General features: G+C 40.5%; 2 protein-coding genes across 3 annotated transcripts in view; one reads left to right on the top strand and one right to left on the bottom strand.

Moving 5' to 3' along the window:
* Nucleotides 1-24,513, top strand: part of EIF2B3 (eukaryotic translation initiation factor 2B subunit gamma) — a 349,397-nt gene that overhangs the window by 253,796 nt on the left and 71,088 nt on the right. For both annotated transcript variants that reach the window (XM_050799440.1, XM_050799449.1), the window contains one exon: nucleotides 14,843-14,954. In XM_050799440.1, the coding sequence (XP_050655397.1) occupies nucleotides 14,843-14,954 (112 nt within the window). The remainder of the gene's footprint in view (nucleotides 1-14,842; nucleotides 14,955-24,513) is intronic.
* UROD (uroporphyrinogen decarboxylase) overlaps nucleotides 1-24,513 on the bottom strand; it is a 133,412-nt gene that overhangs the window by 78,189 nt on the left and 30,710 nt on the right. The window lies entirely within an intron of this gene.

Here is a 24,513-nt window from a genome sequence, read left to right as displayed (position 1 = left end):
AGCCTGGCCAGCATGGTGAAACCCCGTCTCTACTAAAAATACAAAAATTAGCCGGGCATGGTGGCATGTGCCTGTAATCCCAGTTACTCAGGAGGCTGAGGCAGGAGAATCACTTGAACCCAGGATGGGGAGGTTGCAGTAAGCCAAGATCATGCCACTGCACTCCAGCCTAGGCAGCAGAGCAAGACTCTGTCTCGGGGGTGGGGGGGGAAAGGAATTAAAGTTACTATCACAAATTTAGTATGGCTGGTTCTTTTCACCGCTTCAGTCACCCTGAATGACTAATAAATGTGATAGTTCTTTCTTTTTCTTTTTGTTTTTTTGTTTTTGTTTTTGTTTTTGTTTTGAGATGGAGTCTCACTCTGTTGCCAGGCTGGAGTGCAGTGGCAAGATCTCAGCTCAGTCCAGTCTCCACCTCCCGGGTTCAAGTGATTCTCCTGCCTCAGCCTCTTGAGTAGCTGGGACTACAGGCACACGCCACCACACCCAGCTAATTTTTGTATTTTTAGTAGAGATGGGGTTTCACCATGTTGGCCAGGATGGTCTCTTATCTCTTGACCTCATGATCCACCCGCCTCTGCCTCCCAAAGTGCTAGGATTACAGGCATGAACCACCGTGCCCGGCCAATAGTTGTTGATCATGCTTATCTTCCTAGGATTATAACATACTTATTTTACTTATAACATACTTATTTTGATATTTATTTTCCGAGGATTCTAGTAGTCCTTTTATGAGTTTGAATTTTTCCTGAATGATGTGTTTTTTTCCTTGAAGTTTTCCTCTGGAATTAGGTTTTGCTTTGCCAGCATTATGTAACCCACTATTTTGTCTTTATTATATATTGGCATATTTTGTTACAATTATTAGACTATGTATAGCTTATTAACTTCTTACTATTATTAATAAATAGAGCCACTTAGAACCTTCATACTTAGGATTTGAATACTCTAGTTAATATTTTTAGCTCTCCTTTTTAGGACGTTTGGTTAAATTATAATTTTCCAGTATAACGTTGAAACTTGTTTCTAGTTGCTTTTTGTGTTCAGATGATCACTGGTGCAGATTAGTTGTTGGATACTTTTTCTACATTATTGTTATGTAATGGTACTCATGCTGATCAGTCTTTTTGTTCTTCATATGGTTTCTGCTTTTGCAAGGTCTGGTTTACTTACAATTCCCTGTATTCATTCTTTTCTGCCTACACAGATAGAAATAAATATATAACCAGATTTTATAAACAGATAAATGTTTTATAATGAATTTTTTTTGTTTCCTTTGTCTGTACTCTTATTTATAAAAATCAATTAAAAAATAAACTTATCCTTATTCTTGTCATTAGAACTTTTCTTTAAATTTTCTCCCTTTTCATAGGCATTGATAGAACTTTTTTTTTTTTTTTTTTTTTTTTTGAGACAGAGTCTCGCTCTGTCACCCAGGCTGGAGTGCAGTGGCCGGATCTCAGCTCACTGCAAGCTCCGCCTCCCGGGTTTAGGCCATTCTCCTGCCTCAGCCTCCCGAGTAACTGGGACTACAGGCGCCCACCACCTCGCCCGGCTAGTTTTTTGTATTTTTTAGTAGAGATGGGGTTTCACCGGGTTAGCCAGGATGGTCTCGATCTCCTGACCTCATGATCCGCCCGTCTCGGCCTCCCAAAGTGCTGGGATTACAGGCGTGAGCCACCGCGCCCGGCCGATAGAACTTTTTAATACACTTTATATATAGTTTTTATCTCTTAAGTATCATTATAAATGCACAGATTTTCACAGTTCCCTTTCTTTTATTGTAAATTAACAATTTATAATTGTATAAATTTATGGGATACAAAGCAATGTTATAATTTATGTATACAATGTGGAATAATTAAATCAAACAAGTTAACATATCCATCCTTCAAATACTTAACATTTTTCATGGTGAGAACATTTGAAATTTATCCGCTTAGCAATTTTGAAATGTACAATACTCTATTGTTAACTATATTTACAATGTAATTATATTTTAAATTAACTGTAACTATTAGCTACCTACCATTCATTTAAAAATGTTTTCATGCTTAAATTGTCAGTTTGACCAGTGAAAGTTCCTTTAAGCTGTATCCTTTATCCTCTTTTAGAACCCGGGAGGCGGAGCTTGCAGTGAGCTGAGATCCGGCCACTGCACTCCAGCCTGGGTGACAGAGCGAGACTCCGTCTCAAAAAAAAAAAAAAAAAAAAAAAAAAAAAAAAAATTGTGATGTACATTGGTAACTTTCTATAGCTGGAGTCCGAGTATAGGAGGCAGAGAAGCAGATAGGACTAGAGAAGAGCCAGATATCAGACGAAAGAGTTTGAATTCTTGCCCAAAACAGTGGGGGAGTTGTTGAAGTAAACAAGGTAATGTCATAATTAGATTAGATTAATGTTTTAAGAAGATTTTTCTTTCCTTTTCTTTCTTTTTTTCTTTTTCTTTTTCTTTTTTTTTTTTTTTTTTTTTTTTTTTTTTTTTTTTTTTTTTTTGAGAAAGGTCTTACCCTGTTGCTAAGGCTGGAGTGCAGTGGCTCAATCTTGGCTCGCTGCAACCTCCACTTCCCGGGCTCAAGCAATCCTCCCACCTCAGCCTCCCGAGTAGCTGGGACTATAGGCACGCGCCACCATGCCTGGCTAACTTTTTGTATTTTTTGTAGGGACGGTGTTTCACAATGTCCAGGCTGGCCTCAAACTCCTGAGCTCAAAAGTGATCTCCCTGCCTCAGCCTCCCAAAGTACTGGGATTACAGGCATGAGTCACCACACTTGGCCTCTTTCTTTCTTTCTTTAAAGAGACAGGGGGCACCATGGCTCAGGACTATCATCCTAGCACTTTGGGAAGCTGAGGCAGACAGATGGCTTGAGCCCAGGAGTTTGAGACCAGCCTGGGTAACATGGTGAAACCCCATCTCAACAAACAATGTTTTAAAAATTAGCTGGACATGGTGGCATGTGAGCCTCTAGTCCCAGCTACCTGGGAGGCTGAGGTGGGAGGATCACTAGAGCCTGGGATGTCGAGGCTACAGTGAGCCATGATCATGCCACTGCACTCCAGAGCCTCACTCTGTCGCAAACAAACAAAAAAACAAACAAACAAAAAAAAAAAAAGAGAGAGAGAGAAATTAGGTCTCATTATGTTGCCCAGGCTGGTCTCAAACTCTTGACCTCAAGCAGTCCTCCCACCTCAGCCTGCCAAGTAGCTGATATTACAGGTACCAGCCATCACTTCTGGCTCAAATTTTCATTCTTAACATGAAATTTTAAACTCCTCAATACCTATATTTTGTTACATTTGAAGGCTAAGATTCACCTAAATAACTGAGTTTTAAATTCCTCCCATAGCATGCTATGCATTTCCATCACAAGCATTTTTTAAAGGATCCTAAGTTTTTCAGATTATGTATTTGGCATGCCTCTTGGCTGCTGTTGTGTGCCAGAACAGCCTGCAGTCCACTGATTCCCAGATACGGTTTAATAGTCTAGATCTTCTACCCAATTTCCTCAAATGGTGTTCTTACTGACTTATAGGAGAATGACTAATGTCTAGATGTTTCTGGAGCCACCTTTCTTCCCCTTGCCACTTTCTTCTCAGAAGATTTATAGGAGATGTAAATACTAAAGAGGGCAGGATCAAATTCATGTTTAGACTTTTTAGAGTATTTCATTCCTGCTACAGGTCTTTACACAGCTTCCTTGCCTGAAATGCTCTCTAGCCCCTTTCTCCTCCCAACACATATATTCCAAATCCAGCTTAGCCTTCAAGTTATTTTCTGAGAAAGACCTTTCCTGACCTTTTAATATAAATTATATCCTTTTGTTGGCCTACATATAGCAGCTTGCTCTCTTATTTACTCTTTCCCCTACTGGACTATAAGCTCCATAAGGGAAGGGATCGTATCTCTTTTGTTTATTTTATTCCCAGCACCTGGCCCAGTTATGGCCCATGGTGAGCAATCAATAAATATTATTGAATGGCCTGCTTATAAAGGCAGCTCTTCTTGCCCCCCCCACACACAGGTAAGTGAAGGTAGACCTGAGCACTAGCAGTTTAAAATCCTAAAGATGTTAATCTGAGCTGTAGTTGAATTCATGAGTAGATATTATAAGAGTGTGTGAGCTTGTAATGCTTTTAGCAATATGGATCTAGCAGACTAACTACATTGTCTATTAATTTTGTGTTTAGAAATGGTTTCAAGATTTTTAAATAAATACCTAGCACTGTACCATGATTGTTAAGAGCACAAGGTCTAGAGTTCAGACTGGGTTTCAGTACTCAAAAGCTGTGGGATTTTGGGCAAATTACTTTGATCTTCATGAATTTCATTTTCTTCTGTTGTAAAGTGAGCCTGAATCCTTTCAGGATTTTTGTGAGAATTAAGTATCATGGTTATAAGGCATGTGGCCCATTCATTACCTGAAAGATAGTAGATGCTTAATAATTTGTAATTGCTATTGTAATTTGGTACTGAAACTTAACAAATCTCATTTAATAACTTTGTAAACATTTTATATCACATATTTATTTCATGTAAAATGGCAGTGCTTTAAAAGCCACAGAATATCAGAGTGTTTTTGTTTGCATTTTTACCATAATAGCTTGTAAGTTTGAAGGGAAACTCATAGTGGCAAATGTCTAGACAAGCCTCTTTGGAAGGCTCACATGTAACTTTTTTTTTGAGATAGAGTCTTGCTCTGTTGCCCAGGCTGGAGTGCAATGGCGGGATCTTGGCTCACTGCAACCTCCACCTCCCGGGTTCAAACAATTCTCCTGCCTCAGCCTCCCGAGTAGGTGGGATTATACGCGTCCACCACCATGCCCAGCTAATTTTTTTTTTTTTTTTTTTTTTTTTTTTTTTTTGTATTTTTAGTAGAGACAGGGTTTCACTATGTTGGCCAGGCTGGTTTTGAACTCCTGACCTCAAGTGATCCACCCGCCTCAGCCTCCCAAAGTGCTAGGATTACAGCCGTGAACCACCGCGCCTGGCCCACATGTAACTTTTCTAGTGATTCAAACAGCCCTGTGTTTCTAGCATTTTCTAGAAGGTACCAACTTTTGGGAAAAAAAATTTTTTTTCTCAGGAAAAAAATGGACAAGTTAGAAGTGTAAGCAAGACCCAGAAACCCAGCTAAGGCCGTGCTGGGAAATGGGGTTCTAAACTCTGAGAAACCTCATTTCCTTTTTTTTTAGCAGTAGATACCATTATTATTCAGCCACTGTTTCACCATTGCTTGATACTACTTCCTGAGTGAAAGGGTGAAGAGATCAGCCTACCACAGTTACTGGGTATGTGTTATGCCAACTCTTGAACTAGGCACCAAGGCTATAGAAATGGAAAAAAAAAAGCCCAAAATGCCACAATATCCCTCCCCTCAAGGAGACACAAACAAGTGTTCATTGTACTCTCCCCAATCATAGGGCATTTTAAGAAACTTGGAACCTGATGGGGAAAATTAGATTAGCTATTGTGTTTTTAAAAGAATTTACAGGCTGGGCGCACTGGCTCACGCCTGTAATCCCAGCAGTTTGGGAGGCCAAGGCAGGAGGATCATTTGAGGTCAGTAGTTCGAGACCAGTCTGATCAACATGGTGAAACCCTATCTCTACAAAAAATACAAAAAAATTAGCTGGGCATGGTGGCGCATGCCTATAGTCTCAGCTACTCGGGAGGCTGAGGCAGGAGAATTACTTGAACCCGGGAGGCAGAGGTTTCTGTGAGCTGAGATTGCACCACTGCACTCCACCCTGAGCAACAGAGCAAGACTCCCGTCTCCAAAAAACCAAAAAAGAATTTATAAAAGCCTCACATCTGTAATTGTTTACATTCACAAACATCAAACAGTAAAGGCAACACATATGAAGAGAATTTCAGTGATACCATATATACATGTATGTCTTAAAGTTGCAATAATATGTAAAAATAATTTGTTTTCCATTCCTTGTTAGAAACTTAACTTTCCTTTTCTCAATTTCAGTGAGAAGATAATATATTTATATTGCTTTATTGCAGATAATATGTTTGTTAGGGGGCTTTTTTCCCTGTACATTCCTCTATGTAATTGTTTAATACTATTATGATTTAATGACACAAATTATTGACTATTGTCTCTATAGTCCCACTGTATCTCTTGGAATACTTGAAATAGAAAATGTTCTAGGGGCCGGGTGCGGTGGCTCACTCCTGTAATCCCAGCACTTTGGGAGGCTGAGACGGGTGGATCACGAGGTCAGGAGATTGAGACCACCCTGGCTAACACGGTGAAACCCCGTCTCTACTAAAAATACAAAAAATATATATATATATATATTAGCCGGGCGTGGTGGCGGGCGCCTGTGGTCCCAGCTACACGCGAGGCTGAGGCAGGAGAATGGTGTGAACCTGGGGGGCGGAGCTTGCAGTGAGCCGAGATCGCGCCACTGCATTCCAGCCTGGGCGACAGAGCGAGACTCCGTCTCAAAAAAAAGAAAAGAAAATGTTCTAGGAAACTACTTTATTTAACCAATCCAATTCACTGTAGTATTTCCCAAACTCCTCACTTCTCAGAGTTATATAGCCTTGGCCCAGACTGGAATCAGTACATGTTAATGTACTTCAGAACCATGAGTGAAAACTCTTACTTGGCTGTCACCTCTTGATCAGCTTAGCTCCCTCTGCACTAACAGATGTTGGCAGGCAGTTCTGAGCCAGTACAGTATTTCTTTTGCTACAGCTTTCTTTATTTCTCTTGAAGCTGTACTACCAAAAAAAAAACCTGTTTGGGCTTCTGTGTTAACTATTTTCTCCTCTCAGTCTTCCAAATCCCACCCCATTAAAAAAAAAAACTTAAAGTGGGCCGGGCACCGTGGCTCACGCCTGTAATCCCAGCACTTTGGGAGGCTGAGGCGGGTGGATCGCCTGAGGTCAGGAGTTCAAGACCAGTCTGGCCAACTTGGTGAAACCCTGTCTCTACTAAAAATTCAAAAATTAGCTGGGCATGGAGGTGGGTGCCTGTAATCCCAGCTATTCAGGAGGCAGAAGCAGGAGAATCGCTTGAACCCGGGAGGCAGAGGTTGTAGTGAGCTGGGATCACCACTGCACTCCAGCCTGGGCAACAAGAACAAAACTTCTCAAAAAAAAAGAAAAGAAAAAGAAAATAAAAAATAATAAAAAATTTAAAAAATAAGAATAAAATGACTTGAAATTCCCACATACTCAATTTTTTTTTTCTTTTGAGACAGAGTCTCACTCTGTTGCCCAGGCTGGAGTGCAGTGGCGCAATCTTGGCTCACTGCAACCTCTGCCCTCCAAGTTCAAGCGAGTCTCCTGCCTTAGCCTCCCAACTAGCTGGGATTACAGGCGCCTGCCACCGCACCCAGCTAATTTTTTGTATTTTTTAGTAGAGACGGGGTGTCACCGTCTTGGCCAGGCTGGTCTCATGATCCACCAGCCTCAGCCTCCCAGAATGCTGGGATTACAGGCATGAGCCACCACGCCCGGCCTGTTTCACTCTTGTTGCACAGGAAGGAGTGCAATGGCACGATCTTGGCTCACTGCAACCTCTGCCTCCTGAGTTCAAGTGATTCTCTTGCCTCAGCCTCCCAAGTAGCTGGGATTACAGGCATGTGCCACCATGCCCGGCTAATTTTGTATTCTTAGTAGAGACGGGGTGTCTCCATGTTGGTCAGGCTGGTCTCAAACTCCCAACCTCAGGTGATCCACCCGCCTCGGCCTCCCAAAGTGCTGGGATTACAGGCGTGAGCCACCACACCCGGCCATAATTTTCTAATTTACCAAGTTTTTGTTTTGTTTTTTAACCTATTTATGGCCTAACAGCATTATGTGGACAGTTGCTCAAGATAGCATCAGTGGTAAGTGGTAAGAGCCAGAACTCGAACTCATGCCTTCTGATTTCATAACCTGTGTTTTCTATTTCTTTTTTGAATTTAGTTTTTGTCTTTATCAAAGTTTTATATGCCCAAAATTTAAAGAGTATCTAATTAATAGGTAGCAGCCCCTCACCCTATCTATCCTCACCCTAGAGATGCCACTTTCAACGTTTTTAGCTAATTTTTTGGCATTTAACTCCATATCTCCAAATAACCTGCTTTTATTTGCTGTATCTTAATTTTTTTAGCTTTAAGAATTATCTGTTCACTTCTTACTATAGAATGTAAAGATTTGGTTGTGTTTTACCACATGCTCTGCCCCCGATACGTGTATGCAACGTTGTATTCGGCCCAATTTCCTAATATAATTATTCATATTGTATTGTTAATTAACTGAATATTTTATGTTTATATTATCATGACTATATAAATAGTATTCACAGTTGAGCCTTGTAGTATATGATTACTTTTCTCTTTCCTCCCCTTGTTTTCCTAAAGATTGTATTGCTTTTTCATTTGCTTATTTTCTTTGTATTTATTACTAATTCAACCCAAGCTCCAGTTGTGTGAATTTCCTCTCCTTACATTGCAACACACTAGATGTCCTCTCAATTTCAAATTCTTCAAGGTACCTCTCCTAAAGCTTTTCTAATCTGAGTTAGTTGCCCTGCTGTAGAGCTGTCATTTTAGGTTCAGCCTTCACTGTCTTGAACCTCATGTTTTCTTCTTTCTTACTTTATACCCACATTTTCTGTAGGACATATCCCCTGGAAGCCTCCTGAGATAGAGATTGTAAGAAGTAAATTTTTGAGCTTTTGCATCCCTGAAAATGTCTTTATTCTGCCCACATAGTTGTTTGATATTTTGGCTGGATATAAACTTCTCTTGGAAATCATATCCCCTCAGAATTTTGAAGGTTTTTGTTTGTTTTGTTTTGTTTTACTCTCTTCTAGCTTTTCTATTAAGAAGCCCAACATCATTCTGATTCTTGATTATTTGCATGAAACATTGCTTTCCTCTCTTTTTCTTGGGATGGGAGGGGGAGCTTATAGGATCTTTTTGTTTCCAAAGTGCTTCAAGTGTAAACACTTAAAATCTACTCTCTTAGGAATTTTCAAGAATACAGTACATTGTTACTTACTAGTCACCAGGTTGTGTTAGGTCTCTTCATGAACTTATTCCTCCTATCTAAGTGAAATTTTGTATTCTTTGACAAAGGTCTCACAATAGTTTTTTCTTTGATTGTTTGTTTGTTTTTTTATCACATGGTATTCCCAAGCAGACTTCCATGCAAGTACTAACTAGGCCTGACCCAGCATAGATCTGATGAGATCAGATGCCTTCAGGGTGATATGGCTGTAGACCCCCCCACCCCCACCCCATAGTCTAAGTTTCTAGTTTCTTTTTCTTGTCTTACTGTGCTGGCCAGGACCTCCAATAAAATTGTGAGTACAAAATGATGCTAGTTGGCACCCTTTTCTCATTCCTGATTTTAAAAGGAATATTTTCAACATCCCTCCAGTTAAAATGATGTTTATTACTATAGGTGTGTGTGTTTGTTTTGAGACAGTCTCTCTCTGTCATCCAGGCTAGAGTGCAGCGGCACAGTCTTGGCTCACTGCAACCTCCGCCTCCTGGGTTCAAGCGATTCTACTGCCTCAGCCTCCCAAGTAGCTGGGATTACAGGCATGTGCCACCACGCCCAGCTAATATTTGTGTTTTTGGTAGAGATGAGATTTTACCATGTTAGCCAGGCTGATCTCCAACTCCTAGCCTCAAATGATCCACCTGCCTTGGCCTCCCAAAGTGCTGGGATTATAGGCATGAACCATGCCCAGCCTATTATACATTTTTATAGGTACTTCTCATCAGATTTAGAAAGTTCCTAAGTTCTGATTTATTGGGAGTTTCTTGGCCTAAGTATATAAATTTTATCAGATGCTTTTTCTGCATCTATCAAGTGGTTATATGGTTTTTCTCTGATGATATGATGATGATACCTGGGATAAACCCAACTTGGTCGTGGCTTATTATCCTTTTACACATTGTATTAATTTTTACTACATAACAAACGTTCCTAAACTCTAGTGGCTTAAAACAACAAACATTTACTTGCTTATGAGTCTGTAGGTTGGCAGTTTGGCCTAAGTGTAGCTGAGATGGCTCATCTCTGTTCAAGTGATGTCAGCTCATGTATTAACAATTACTTATAAAAGTTGCCACACATTTAACAGTTTAAAACAATACTGTGAGCCAATAATCCAGGCATGGCTTAGCTGGGTCCACCAGAGTCTTTCAGAAGGCTGCAGTCAAGATATCAGCTAGGGCTGGAGTCTCATCTGAAGGCTCAACTGGGAAGAGATTTGGTTCCAAGCTTACTTGGTTATTGGGAGAATTTCATTTCCCTCAGGACTGTTGGACTGAGCCTCAGTTTCCACCAAGCTATTAGCCAGAAGCTACCTTCCTTTCTTTATTACTTGGGCCTTTCCAGCATGGAAACTTACTTCATCAAAGCCAGCAAGGGAAAAACTCTTCTAGAAAGACAGAAGTCACAATCTTATGTAACCTAATTATAGAAGTAACATTTTATTACCTTTGCCACGTTCTGTTGGTTAGAAGCAAGTCACTAGGCCAGCCCACATTCAAGAAGGGATATACAAGGATGTGAATACCAGGAGGCAACTATCATTCTTATCTTAGTCTCCCGTAACTGGGCTCATTAATATGTATGGAGCCTTGGCTGGACCCAGTGGCTCACACCTGTAATCCCAGCACTTTGGGAGGTGGGTGGATCACCTGAGGTCAGGAGTTCGAGACCAGCCTGGCCAGCACGGCAAAACCCCATCTCTACTAAAAATACAAAAGTTAGCTGGACATGGTAGCACATGCCTGTGGTCCCAGCTACTTGGGAGGTTGAGGCAGGAGAATTGCTTGAACCCAAGAGGCAGAGGTTGCAGTGAGCCAAGGTCGTGCCACTGCACTCCAACCTGGGCGACAGAGCAAGACCGCACCTCCAAAAAAAAAGAAAAATATACATAGAGAGCCTCAGCCTTGACAGCTGGATTTTTCTTTTCGACTAGTCTCTTACCATCCAGGGGGTTAGCCCAGGCTTGTTTACAAGCCCAGGCTTGTTTACAGGTTCTAAGCATGACTGCAGAAGCTACAAAGTCTCTTGAAGCCTAAACTCAGAACACACACTGTCACTTCAGCTGCACTCTGTTCAAAGCTAGTTACTGAGCAAGCCCAGATATAAAGGATAAGGAACTAACCTTACTTTTGGATAGGAGGAGCTCCAACAAGTTTGTGAGCCTTCTTAATCTACTTGACATACTATTTTGACTTGCTAATGAGTAAATTTGCCTTTTCCTTTCTCATGATATCCTTGCCTGGTTTTGGCATCAGGATCATGCTGGCCTTATAAAATGAGTTGGAATTCCCAGCTCTAGACATAGCACCTGCCATAGGGTAGGTGTACAAAGATATTTATTGGTAGAATGAATGAATCAATGAATGAATGGATAAGCAAAATGTGTGTAGATGAGACAGAAGAATCAGTCAGAGAAGTAAAAGTCAACTAGGGGAAAAAAACGTGAATACTTGAATATGACAGATTTTTTTTTTTTTTAAATAGAAGTTCAGTTTTATCTGCTTTCTTAAGTTTGTGTAGCCTTTCTTCTTAGGAAGACATTCTACAATTACCTGCTCTGCTCCCAAAGTGAAATTCATATTTTGCTAAAGCAGAACAGAAAGAAACCTTTCCAAGTTTCTATAATTTGTATCACATTCTGAAGTCCCAGTTACTATGATAGCTGTAAAGAAGCAATACAAGGTGGAGGGTCTGAGAGGGAGAGAAAAGGGACTAAAGTGCAACATAGCTGAAAAATTGGCTGGCTGGAAATTATTGCTCCCAGGACATCAGTGATTCAAGGTTTCTGTGAGCCTTAGGACTTGGGTAGGGAAAGCATTCCAAATTATATCCAAAAATAACATCTCCGTGTTTCTTTTTTAAATGGCTGACTCATAATGAGACCCTTACAGACTTTGTTACATTCTCAAGTTTCCATGTAATGTATAAATTGATATATGTCTAAGCTGCTATGTGGCATTTGAAATTCTCTGCAAAATTTAGCTTCAAATTGGCAGCATTTGCTCTTCCTTTTTTGGATTTCATTTGGTTATTGAACAAAAAACCCTAACATATATTTTTTTTATAATTGTTTTTCCTCATTTATATTCAAACACTGCATATAAGATGACCAGACACCATCTGATTGGTGACTTTAAATATTTTCAAGTACCTGAACTAAACATATTGCACAATTGAATAGTATATTTGGTTATAGATATACAGGCAGCTTTAGCCAACAGTGAAACATATTCTGTTATTTAGCAGCCATTGTCTGTCAGTAGGAAGCAAATTCATCTTTACAGATCTCATTTTTTCTAGAGCTAAACTTTCTGTTTCTCCTTTATAAAGAGGTATTGAGGCATTGCTTTATTTGGTTGTTGTGAGAATTAGAGGGTGTATTTTGTTTAATTTTTAAACTTAACATTTTATTTAATGTTTTAGTTAATAACACTATTATAAATGCTTTACAAATATTAATTCACTTAATCTACATAATAAACCCATGAGACAAACACTATTATTATCCCCATTTTATAGATGAAACTGAGGAACAGAGAAGTTAAGTAAATTGCTGTAACATAAACTGATAATTGGCTAAGCTGGGATTCATACCCAGGTGTTCTGGCTCCAGAACTTCTGTTCTTAATCATTCTGCTATTTTGTCACTATGTGAAAATGTTTCTGTAAGGTATAGATACTGTACAGTTTAGTAGCACATATTATTAAGTATGTAACACTGTACTAGATGTTATGGAAGATATAAAAGAATGAGAAGCCTGCCTTTGAAAAGTTTATAATCTAGTTGGGGAAGAGAAGTATGACATAGAAAATAGCAATAATATAGCAGCCTGTAAGATCACTGTCTACCAAGAACCATTCACACATAATAAAATATACACTTTTTTAAATGCCTTATACATAGCATAGAATCTACTGCCTGTAGTTAATGTTGATTGAATGTGAATGATTTAAATAATATTATTCCCATTTTCACAGTAAGAAGACCTGGGTTATTATTTGCAGAGAGAAAATTCTTTAAAAAAAAAAAAAAATGAAGTGCCCTAAATAAATAAAGTAACATTACTTACTTATTTATTTATTTATTTACTGAGATGGAGTCTCGCTCTGTTGCCCAGGCTGGAGTGCAGTGGCGTGATCTCAGCTCAGTGCAGCCTCTGCCTCCTGGGTTCAAGTGAGTCTCCTGCCTCAGTCTCCCAAGTAGCTGGGGTTACAGGCGCCCGCCACCACACTCAGCAGCTGATTTTTTTATTTTCAGTAGAGACGGGTTTCACCATGTTGGCCAGGCTGGGCTGGAACTCCTGACCTCAGGTGATCCACCTGCCTTGGCCTCCCAAAGTGCTGGGATTACAGGCGTGAGCCACCATGCCCGGCCTATTTATTTATTTTTGAGAGAAGGTCTTGGTCTGTCATCCAAGCTGGAGTGTACTACAGCAGTCATGGCTCACTGCAGCCTTAGCCTCCCAGGCTAAAGGGATCCCCCTGTCTCAGCTTCCTCACTATAGGTACGTGCCACCATGCCCAGCTAATTTTTTAATTATTTGTAGAGATGAGGTCTTGCAGTGTTGCCCAGGCTGATCTCGAATTCCTGGGCTTAAATGATGCTTCTGCCTCAGCCTCCCAAAGTGCTGGAATTACAGGCATGAACCACTGCCCAGCATCTCTCTTTCTTTGTAATATATATTCAATATATATATATAAGGCATACATAATATAATATATATAATTATTTTCTGAGCTATCTGAGAATAAGTTGCAGATATGATTTTCCTTTGTCTTTAAATATGTCGATATGTATTTCCTCCATCTCCTCCAAAAATGATAGTCTCTAAAAACAGGAAATTACGTTGGTACCATACTTCAATATACAGACTTTATTTAAACTTCACCAATTAACTTGATAATATCCTTTAGAGCAGTACAAAACAAATTTGATCACCCATGTTTTAAATACCATGGCATGTGCTATAGGACACTCATTGGTATAGTTTGCATGTTCCCCCAAATCTCATATTGAAATGTAATCCCCAGTTTTGGAGATAGGGCCTCGGGGGAGGTGTTTGGGTCATGGGTGCGGATCTCTCATGGCTTGGTGCTGTTCTTGTGATAGTGAGTGAGTTCTCGTTTAAAGGTATGTGGCATCTTGCCCCCAGCTCTCTCTTATTCCCCTCTCTTGCCATGTGACTATTCTGCTCTCACTTTACCTTCTACCATGAGTAAAAAGTTCCCTGAGGCTTCCGCAGAAACCTCCTGTATGCTTCCTGTATACCCTGCAGAACCATGAGACAATTATAAATTATAAGTATTTCTTTGTAAATTACCTAGTCACAGATTCTTTATGGTAACGCAGAATGGCCTAACACACTTATTATGGCTCCTCTCTCATCTCAATCCTGTGGTTTTTTTGTTTGTTTGTTTTTGTTTTTTTTGAGATGGAATCTCACTCTGTCACCCACGCTGGAGTGTACTACAGTGGCATGATCTCAGCTCACTGCAACCTCCACCTCCCAGGTTCAAGTAATTCTGCCTCAGCCTCCCAAGCAGCTGGGACTACAGGGCATACTACCACACTCGGCTAATTTTTGTATTTTAAGTAGAGACAGTGTTTCACCATGTTGGCCAGGCTGGTCTCAAACTCCTGACCCCAGGTGATCCACCCAACTCAGCCTCCCAAAGTATTGGGATTACAGGCGTGAGCCACTGCACCCACCCTTCAATCCTGTGTTGGTTCCAAGAGCACTGAGCAGATACTGTGTTCCCTGGCTTATTCATGCAGGCAGGGCAAATGGCTTTATTTGATTTTTTTTTTTCTTTTGTATGATTCAGTGGAGCAGCGTGACTTCATTGGAGTGGACAGCACAGGAAAGAGGCTGCTCTTCATGGCTAATGAAGCAGACTTGGATGAAGAGCTGGTCATTAAGGGATCCATCCTACAGAAGTAAGCCCTAGGGTGTTTTCTTCTGGCAATTATCCTTGTCTTAAAACAAAATAAAACCACCCAGTGGGTGGGAAAGAGGGAATGAAAACTAGACTATACTGTGTGAAATTGACAAAAGTATTTGAATATTTTTCCCATGAGACAAGATGAAGGCTTTTCTTCACTGCATAAGCCTGTTTCTCTGTCTTTTCTTGCCAAGGTAGAGCCAAATCCTGCATAAGAGTCAGGCAAAGCAGCTGTGAGAAGAACAAGACTGTCTTTCTGACAATGTTATAAAACCCCCTTTAAAAAAAAAAAGCGGTGAAAAAAACACAACATAAAATGTACCATTCTAACCATTGGTTTTTTGTTTGTCTTTGTTTTGTTTTGTTTTTTTGGTTTGTTTTGTTTTGGTTTGTTTTTTGTTTTTGTTTTTCGTTGTTTGAGATGGAGTCTCACTCTGTCATCCAGGCTAGAGTGCAGTGGTATAATCTTGGCTTACTGCGACTCTGCCTCCTGGGTTCAAGTGATTCTCCTGCCTCAGCCTCCTGAGTAGCTGGGATTACAGGTATGCACCACCATGCCCAGCTATTTTTTGTATTTTTAGTAGAGATGGAGTTTCACCATGTTGTCCAGGCTGGTCTTGAACTCCTGACTTCAAGTGATCTACCTACCTTGGCCTCCCAAAGTGCTGAGATTACAGGCATGAGCCACCATGCCCGGCCGATTCTAAGTGGACTTTTTTTTTGAGATGGAGTCTTGCTCTATTGCCCAGGCTGGAATGCAATGGTGCAATCTGGGCTCACTGCAACCTCTGCCTCCCAGATTCAAGCGATTCTCCTGCCTCAGCCTCCCAAGCAGCTGGGACTACAGGCACCCACCACCACACCCAGCTAATTTTTGTATTTTTAGTAGATACGGGGTTTCATCATATTGACCGGGCTGGTCTTGAACTCCTGACCCGTAGTCCACCCACCTCAGTCTCCCAAAGTGCTGGGATTATAGGCGTGAGCCACCATGCCCGGCCCTAACTGGCTATATATATATATATATATATATATATATATATATTTTTTTTTTTTTTTGAGACGGAGTCTTGCTCTGTCACCCAGGCTGGAGTGCAGTGGCCGGATCTCAGCTCACTGCAAGCTCCGCCTCCCGGGTTTACGCCATTCTCCTGCCTCAGCCTCCCGAGTAGCTGGGACTACAGGCGCCCGCCACCTCGCCCGGCTATTTTTTTGTATTTTTTAGTAGAGATGGGGTTTCACCGTGTTAGCCGGGATCGTCTCTCGATCTCCTGACCTCGTGATCCGCCCATCTCGGCCTCCCAAAGTGCTGGGATTATAGGCTTGAGCCACCGCGCCCGGCCCTAACTGGCTATTTTTAAGTGAACAGTTCAGTAGTGTTAAATGTGTTCAAATTGTGGTGAAACAGATCTCGAGAACTTTCATCTTGCAAATCTGAAATTCTATACCCATCAAACAACAACTCCCCATTTTTTTTCTCCCCACAAGTCCTTGCTACCTATGATTCTACTTTAAATGTCTCATGTAAGTGAAATCATACAATATTTGTCTTTTTGTGACTGTCTTTTTATTTTACTTATTTACTTATTTTACTTAGCATAATGTCCATGTTGTCCATGTTGTAGCATATAACTGGATTTCCTTTTTTTTAAGACTGAATAATATTCCATTGTATGTATATACCACATTTTGTCATCCATTTATCTTCTGACAGACATTTGAGTTGCTGCCACCTCTTGACTGTTGTGAATAGTGCTGCAGTGAACGTGGGTGTACAGACATCTCTTCAAGACCTTGCTTTCAGTTCTTTTGGATATATATTTAGAAGTGAGATTACTGGATCATATGATAGAGAACTATGATGTTTAATTTTTTGAGGAAGCTACATACTGTTTCCATGGCATTTTCACTGTTTTATAATCCCACCAAGTGGGATTAAGATCCCCAGTTTCTCCACACCAGTACTTACATGGTAACTGATATCAGATACAGAAGGAAAAGAGACAATTCATTTGTGTTATATCAAAACAAATAAAACATCCAGGCAGAGCCGTGACTCAAGCATGAATAAGATCAAAAGAATCAGAATGTCAGCTGTACAAATATGCTACAGAAAACAAAATGAAAGCAAGAAAAATATCCTGTAAAAGACAAAGAAGCTATCCTGAAAAGAATATAGCTCACGAAATAAAAGAAATTTTCTTAAAACTATGCAACTGCATAACCATAAAACTACTTATTAAAACATGAATTTAATAAATAAAAGTTCAGCAATGAGATGATAAAAAAGAGGATATTATAGAACTAAAAAAAAAGAGGATTGGCCGGTTGCAATGGCTCATGCCTATAATCCCAGCACTTTGGGAGGCAGAGGCGGGTGGATCACAAGGTCAGGAGATGGAGACCATCCTGGCTAACACAGTGAAACCCCGTGTCTACTAAAAATACAAAAATTAGCCGGGCGTGGTGGCATGTGCCTGTAGTCCCAGGTACTTGGGAGGCTGAGGCAGGAGAATCACTTGAACTGGGGAGGCAGAGGTTTCAGTGAGCCAGTCTCGTGCCATTGCACTCCAGCCTGGGCGACAGAGTGAGACTCGGTCTCAAAAAAAAAAAAAAAACCAGGTTTAAATAATTACAGAGTTAATACATTTTAAAATAGCAAAAGAATGGAATAAACACCACTGAAAATCAAATTGTTGGCAAAAAGGAATGGTTTCAGATATGAGTGATCTAGGTAAAAAAGAAAATCGTTTAAGAAATTGGAATCTCTGAGGTTGGAGGATCGCTTGAGTCTAAGAGGTTGAGGCTGCAGTGAGCCGTGGTTGTACTACTGTACTCCAGGCTGGGTGACAGAGCGAGACCCTGTCTCAAAAAATGAAAGAAAGAGAGGGAGAAAGAGAAGGAGGGAGGGAGGAAGGAAGGGAGGGAAAGAAAGAAAAGAAAGAAATTAGAATTTCATAGAAATGAAATACAAAGATGATTAAATGTAATTAATGAATTAATGCCTCCGAATTAGAACATGGATTTCTAGAAAGAAAGAAATGAAGGGGGAAGAAAACATCAGTGAAATTATTTTTTAATTTTTCTTAGGATAAAAGGAGCTGGATTTCTAGACTGAAAGGAAACTGAGTTCCCAGTAAAATGGAGAAAAGAAACATACCAAGTTTATCATTGTGAAATTTTATAACTGCTAACAAAGAGACCTTACAAGCTCCCGGAGAGGAGAGAGGATATCATATACAAAGGAATTAAAATAGCTTTGAACTTCCTAACAGCAACACTGGCAACTATAAACAATGCCTTTAACATTCTTATTTCTATCTAATCAAACTATCAATCAAATATGAGAGTAGAATGAGAACTTTTTAGACATTTGCTTTCCATGCATCTGTTTTCAGAAAGCTACTAGACAAGGATGCACACTTTTACTGCTGTTACCCAACATAGTACTGGAAGTCCTAGCTAAAGCAGTCAAACAAGAGAAGGAAATAAAGGGCATCTAAATTGGAAAGGAAGAAGTCAAATTATCTGTGTTTGCAGATGATATAATTTTATATTTGGAAAAACCTAAAGACTCCATGAAAAACTATTAGAACTGATAAATACAGTAAAGTTCCAGGATACAAAATCAACATATGAAAATCAGTAGTATTTCTATGTGCTAACAGCAAAGAATCTGAAAAAGAATTAGCCGGGCATGGTGGCATGTGCCTGTAGTCCCAGCTACTTGGGAGGCTGACGCATGAGTAGTGCTTGAAGCTGGGAGGCGGAGCTTGCAGTGAGCCAAGATGGTGCCGCTGCACTCCAGCCTGGGCAACAGAGCAAGACTCAGTCTCAAAAAAAAAAAAAAAGAATCTGAAAAAGAAATCAAGAAAGTAATTCTATTATAATAGCTACAAATAAAATAAAATACCTGGGGATTAACTTAACCAAAGAAGCAAAAGATGTCTACAATAAACATTATAAAATATTGATGCAATAATTTGAAGAGGACACAAAAAGTGGGAAGATATTCCATGTTCATGGATTGAAAAAAATCAGTATTATTACAATGTAGTTGTTACAATTACTCCTCAAAGCAATCTACAGATTTTTTTTTTTTTCTTGAGAGAGCATCTTGCTCTATATCCCAGGTTAGAGTGCAGTGGCATGATCTCAGCTCACTGCACCTTCCACCTCCCAGGCTCAAACGATTCTCCTGCCTCAGCTGCCCAAGTTGCTGGGATTACAGGCGCCCACCACCACGCCCAGCTAATTTTTGTATTTTTAGTGGAGACGGGGTTTCACCATGTTGCCCAGGCTGGTCTCGAACTCTTGACCTCACGTGACCCACCCACCTCAGCCTCCCAAAGTGCTGAGATTACAGGCATGAGCCACCACGCCTGGCTGCAATCTACAGATTTTATGCAATCCCTATCAAAATACCAATAACATGCTTCACAGAAATAGAAAAAGCAATCCTAAAATTTATATGAAATTGGCTGGGCATGGTGGCTCATGCCTGTAATCCCAGCACTTTGGGAGGCCAAGGCAGGTGAATCATTTGAGGTCAGGAGTTCGAGACCAGCCTGGCCAATGTGGTGAAACCCCATCTCTACTAAAAATACAAAAATTAGCTGAGCGTGGTGGTGGGCACCTGTGATCCCAGCTACTTGGGAGACTGAGGTGGGAGAATCACATGAGACGGAGGTTACAGTGAGCTGAGACTGTGCCATTGCACTCCAGCCTGGGCAACAGAACAAGACTCCATCTCAAAAAAAAAAAAAAAATTACATGGAATTACAGAAGACCCAGAATAGCCAAAGCTATCCTAAGCAAAAAGAACAAAACTACAGGAATCATATTACCTGACTTCAAATTATACTACAGAGCTTTGGTAACCAAAACAGCATGGTACTGGCATAAAAACAGACATATAGGTCAGTGGAACAGAATAAAGAACCAGAGATAAATCCATACACCTTCAGTGAACTCATTTTTGACAAAGGTGCCAAGAATATACGTTGGGGAAAGGACAATCTCTTCAATAAATGGTGCTAGGAAAACTGGATATCCATATGCAAAAGAATGAAACTAAACCCCTGTCTCTTTCCATATACAAAAATCAAATCAAAATGGTTAAAGACCTAAATCTAAGACCTCAAACTTTGAAGCTACTACAAGAAACCATTGAGGAAAGTCTCCAGGACATTAGTCTGAGCAAAGATTTCTAGAGTAATACCCCACAAGCATAGGCAGCCAAAGCAAAAATGGACAAATGGGATCATATCAAGTTAAAAAGCTTTTGTACAGCAGAGGAAGCAATCAATAAAGTGAAGAGACAACCCACAGAATGAGAGAAAATATTTGCAAACTACCCATCTGACAAGGGATTAATAACCAAAATATAGAAGGAACTCAAACAACTCTATAGGAAAAAACCTAATCTGGGCTTTTAAATGGGCAAAAGATCTGAATAGACATTTCTCAAAAGAAGTCATACAAATAAATGTCAAGCAGATATATGAAAAGGTGCTCAACATCATTGATCATCAGAGAAATGCAAATAAAAACAATGAGATGTCATCTCACCTTAGTTAAAATGCCTTTTATCCAAAAGTGAGGCAGTAGCAAATCCTGGCAAGGTTGTGGAGAAAGGGGAACTCTCATATGCTGTTGATGGGAATGTAAATTAGTACAGCCACTATGAGTAACAGTTTGAAGGCTCCTCAAAAAACGAAAAATGGAGCTACCATACAATCCAGCAATCCCACTCCTAGGTATATACCCACAAGAAAGGAAATCAGTATATTGAAGAGATATTTGCGTTCCCATGTTTATTGCAGCACTATTCACAATAGCCAAGATCTGGAAGCAACCTAAGTGTCCATCAACAGATGAATGGATAAAGAAAACGTGGTACAAATACACTATTGAGTACTATTCAGACATAAAAAAGAATGAGATCCTGTCATTTGCTACAACATGGATGGAACTGGAGGTCATTATGTTAAGTGAAATAAACCAGGCACGGAAAGACAAACTACATGTTTTCACTTACTTGCTTGTGTGAGCTAAAAATCAATGTAACTCATGGAGATAGAGAGTAGAAGGTTGGCTACCAGAGGCTAGAAAGGGTAGAGAGTGTGGGGGCGTGGGGGGAGGGGGGAATGGTTAATGGGTACAAAAAATTAGTTAGAAAGAATGAATAAAACCTAATATTTGCTAGTGCAACAGGGTAACTATAGTCAAAAACAATTTAATTGTACATTTTAAAATAACTACGAGAGTATAATTGGATTGTTTGTCACTCAAGGGATAAATGCTTGAGGTAATGGATACCTCCGTTTACCCCGATGTGATTATTACGTATTGTATGCCTGTATCAAAATATCTCATGTAACCCATCAATATATGTACCTAGCATGTACCCACAAAAATTAAAGATTAAATCAAAAAAGGAAAGCTGCTAGAGTTTATGTAACACCAAAACCTTAGCATAAACTAAGAAAGAGGAAGACACAGGATATAAGAAAAAGGGCATTCATGCTTGAACCTGGGAGGCAGAGGTTGCAGTGAGCCTAGATCGCATCATTGCACTCCAGCCTGAGCAACAGAGGGAGACTCTGCTCAAAAAAAAAGAGAGAGAGAGAGAAGAAAGAAAGAGAAGAAAGAGAGGGAGGGAGGGAGGGATAGAGGGAGGGAAGGAAGGAAGGAGAAGGGAGGGGAGGGGAGGGGGGAGGGAGGGAGGGAGGAAGGAAGGAAGGAAGAAAGGAAAAAAGGAAAAAAAGGAGGGACAAAGGACATTCAGGCTGGGTGTGAAGGAAGGGAGGGAGGGAGGGAAGGAAGGAAAGGAAGGGAAGGAAAGGAAGGAAAAAGGACATTCAGGCCAGGTGTGGTGGTTCATGCCTGTAATCCCAGCACTTTGGGAGGCCAAAATGGGCAGATCACGAGGTCATGAGATCAAGACCATCCTGGCCAACATGGAGAAACCCCATCTCTACTAAAAATACAAAAAAAAAAAAAAATTTGCCGGGCATGGTGGTGCATGCCTGTAATCCCAGCTACTCAGGAGGCTGAGGCAGGAGAATCACTTGAATCTGGGAGGCGGAGATTGCAGTGAGCCAAGATTGCACCACTGCCCTCCAGCCTGGCGACAGAGTGAGCCTCCGTCTCAAAAAAAAAAAAAAGGACATTCAATTAAGATAAAATGAATCCCCACGATGATGATGAAGGGAGATTCCAGGCTAACACATGTACACCCAGTGTAAATGGCAACCAGACCAGACTGGAATAGGTCAGAAAACTTGGGAATGGTTTATTCAAGATGATCATATTTCTTCTGATGAAAATGACACAATGTAATGTGTTTCAACATTTTGAGATGATTTGGAGCACTTAGTAGTTAGTTTGGAGTTGTATTGGTAAGCACCTAGAAAATCAAGAAGGCGATTATTCACACCAAGGCAAACTACAAAAATGTGCAGGTGAAAAAATTCTTAGCGACTGCGTGGTTCAGCTGTAACTAGTTTTTTTTTTTTTTTCTTTTTTTTTGAGACAGAGTCTCACTCTGTTGCCCAGGCTCGAGTGCAGTGGCTGATCTCAGCTCACTGCAGCCTCTGCCTCCTGGGTTCAAGTGATTTTCCTGCCTCAGCCTCCCAAGTAGTTGGGATTATAGGATGCACCACCACGCGTGGCTAATTTTTTTTGTATTTTTAACAGAGATGGAGTTTCACCATGTTGGCCAGGCTGGTTTCGAACTCCTGACCTCAAGTGATCCACCCACCTCAGCCTCCCAAAATGCTAAGATTACAGGCCTAAGCCACCAAGCCTGGCCTATAACTAATATTTAAATATGCATGCTAATGCAATCACTGATACAGTCTAACCCAAATTATGATTTAATTACTTTGGAATGATGAGAGGAGGTTAATATGTTGGACACATGAGGGAAGAGTGAAATCGTCCTCTTCTATAGTTAGTAGCTAATACATGGAGCTGAAGTCATAATAATTTAAGCATCGATTATTGAGCTGACCAAAATAATATAACAATTATTGGGAAGGTAAAAGGCATAAGGAAGTATGGGTGTATATGATGGGAGCAGGGTTGATGATGAAAATAAGTTAAGTCCTGTTTTCCACAATGGAAAATCAGATTATTCCTGAAATGGAAAACCCGAGAAATACCAGTATAAGAATGCTACTGGCAGCACTTTGGGAGGCAGAGGCAGGCGGATCACCTGAGGTCAGGAGTTTGAGACCAGCCTGTCTAACTTGGTGAAACCCCGTTTCTACTAAAAATACAGAAAATTGGTCAGGTTTGGTGGCACATACCTATAGTCTCAGCTACTCGGGAGGCTGAGGCAGGAGAATTGCTTGAACCTGGGAGGCAGAGGTTACAGTGAGCCAAGCTGGCGCCATTGCACTCCCGCTTGGGCAGCAAGAGTGAAATTCTGTCTAAAAAAAAAAAAAAAAAAAGCAACTATGCTATTGCTGGGCACAGAGGCTCACTCCTATAATCCCAGCACTTTGGGAGGCCAAGATGGCCAGATCACTTGAGGTCAGGAGTTCGAGACCAGCCTGGTCAACATGGTGAAATCCTCTCTACTCAAATTAGAAAAATTATTTGAGTGTGGTGACAAATACCTGTAATCCCAGTTACTCGGGAGGCTGAGGCAGGAGAATCGCTTGAACTTGGGAGGCGGAGGTTACAGTGGAGCCAAGATTGTGCCACTGCACTGCACTCCAACCTGGACTTGGAAGACAGAGCAAGACTCCATCTCAAAAAAAAAAAGAAAGAAAAAAAAGTGTTATTGGTGGAAAAATAAATACTAAGTGGATCTGCTAAAAGAGTTAAAAATGGGCATATCTGGGGAACAGAAAATGGGCAGGAAAGGGAATAGATGGTCAATTTTTTCCTTAAAAGCTTGAGAAACGACTTGCCGTTTTATGTGCATATGTAACTTCAATATTAATTTTTAAAAATAAGAACAAGGTATAATACATTAAAAGTTTCTGAATCAAGTAAAATCTAAAGGTTTTTTTTGTTGTTTGTTTGTTTGTTTGTTTTTGAGATGGAGTTTTTACTGTTGTTGCCCAGGCTGGAGTATAATGGCGCGATCTTGGCTCACCGCAACCTCCGCCTCCCGGGTTCAAGCAATTCTCCTACCTGAGCCACCCGAGTAGCTGGGATTACAGGCATGTGCCACTATGCCTGGCTAATTTTGTATTTTTGGTAGAGATGGGATTTCACCATGTTGGTCAGGCTGGTCTCAAACTGCTGACCTCAAGTGATCAGCCCACCTCAGCCTCCCAAAGTGCTGGGATTACAGGCGTGAGCCATCATGCCTGGCAAATCTGCAGATTTTAAGAGTATAGTGTGTTCTAATATAATTTGGCCAGATATATCCTTATGTACTTATTAAGCTTTGGGGATAAAGAAAGAATTCTTCAAGTATCCAGAGGCAAAAAGCAAATCATTTACATGGAGGAAAAAATTAGGCTTACCCCTGAGTTATTCCCAACATTTAATACAAGAGGAACAATATCCTGTCCACAGACTTTTCAGGGAAA

Source organism: Macaca thibetana, chromosome 1 (genome assembly GCF_024542745.1).
Source record: "Macaca thibetana thibetana isolate TM-01 chromosome 1, ASM2454274v1, whole genome shotgun sequence".
Lineage (NCBI taxonomy): Eukaryota > Metazoa > Chordata > Mammalia > Primates > Cercopithecidae > Macaca > Macaca thibetana.
Note: the sequence above shows the minus strand (reverse complement) of the source record. Positions and strands in the feature narration are given on the sequence as shown.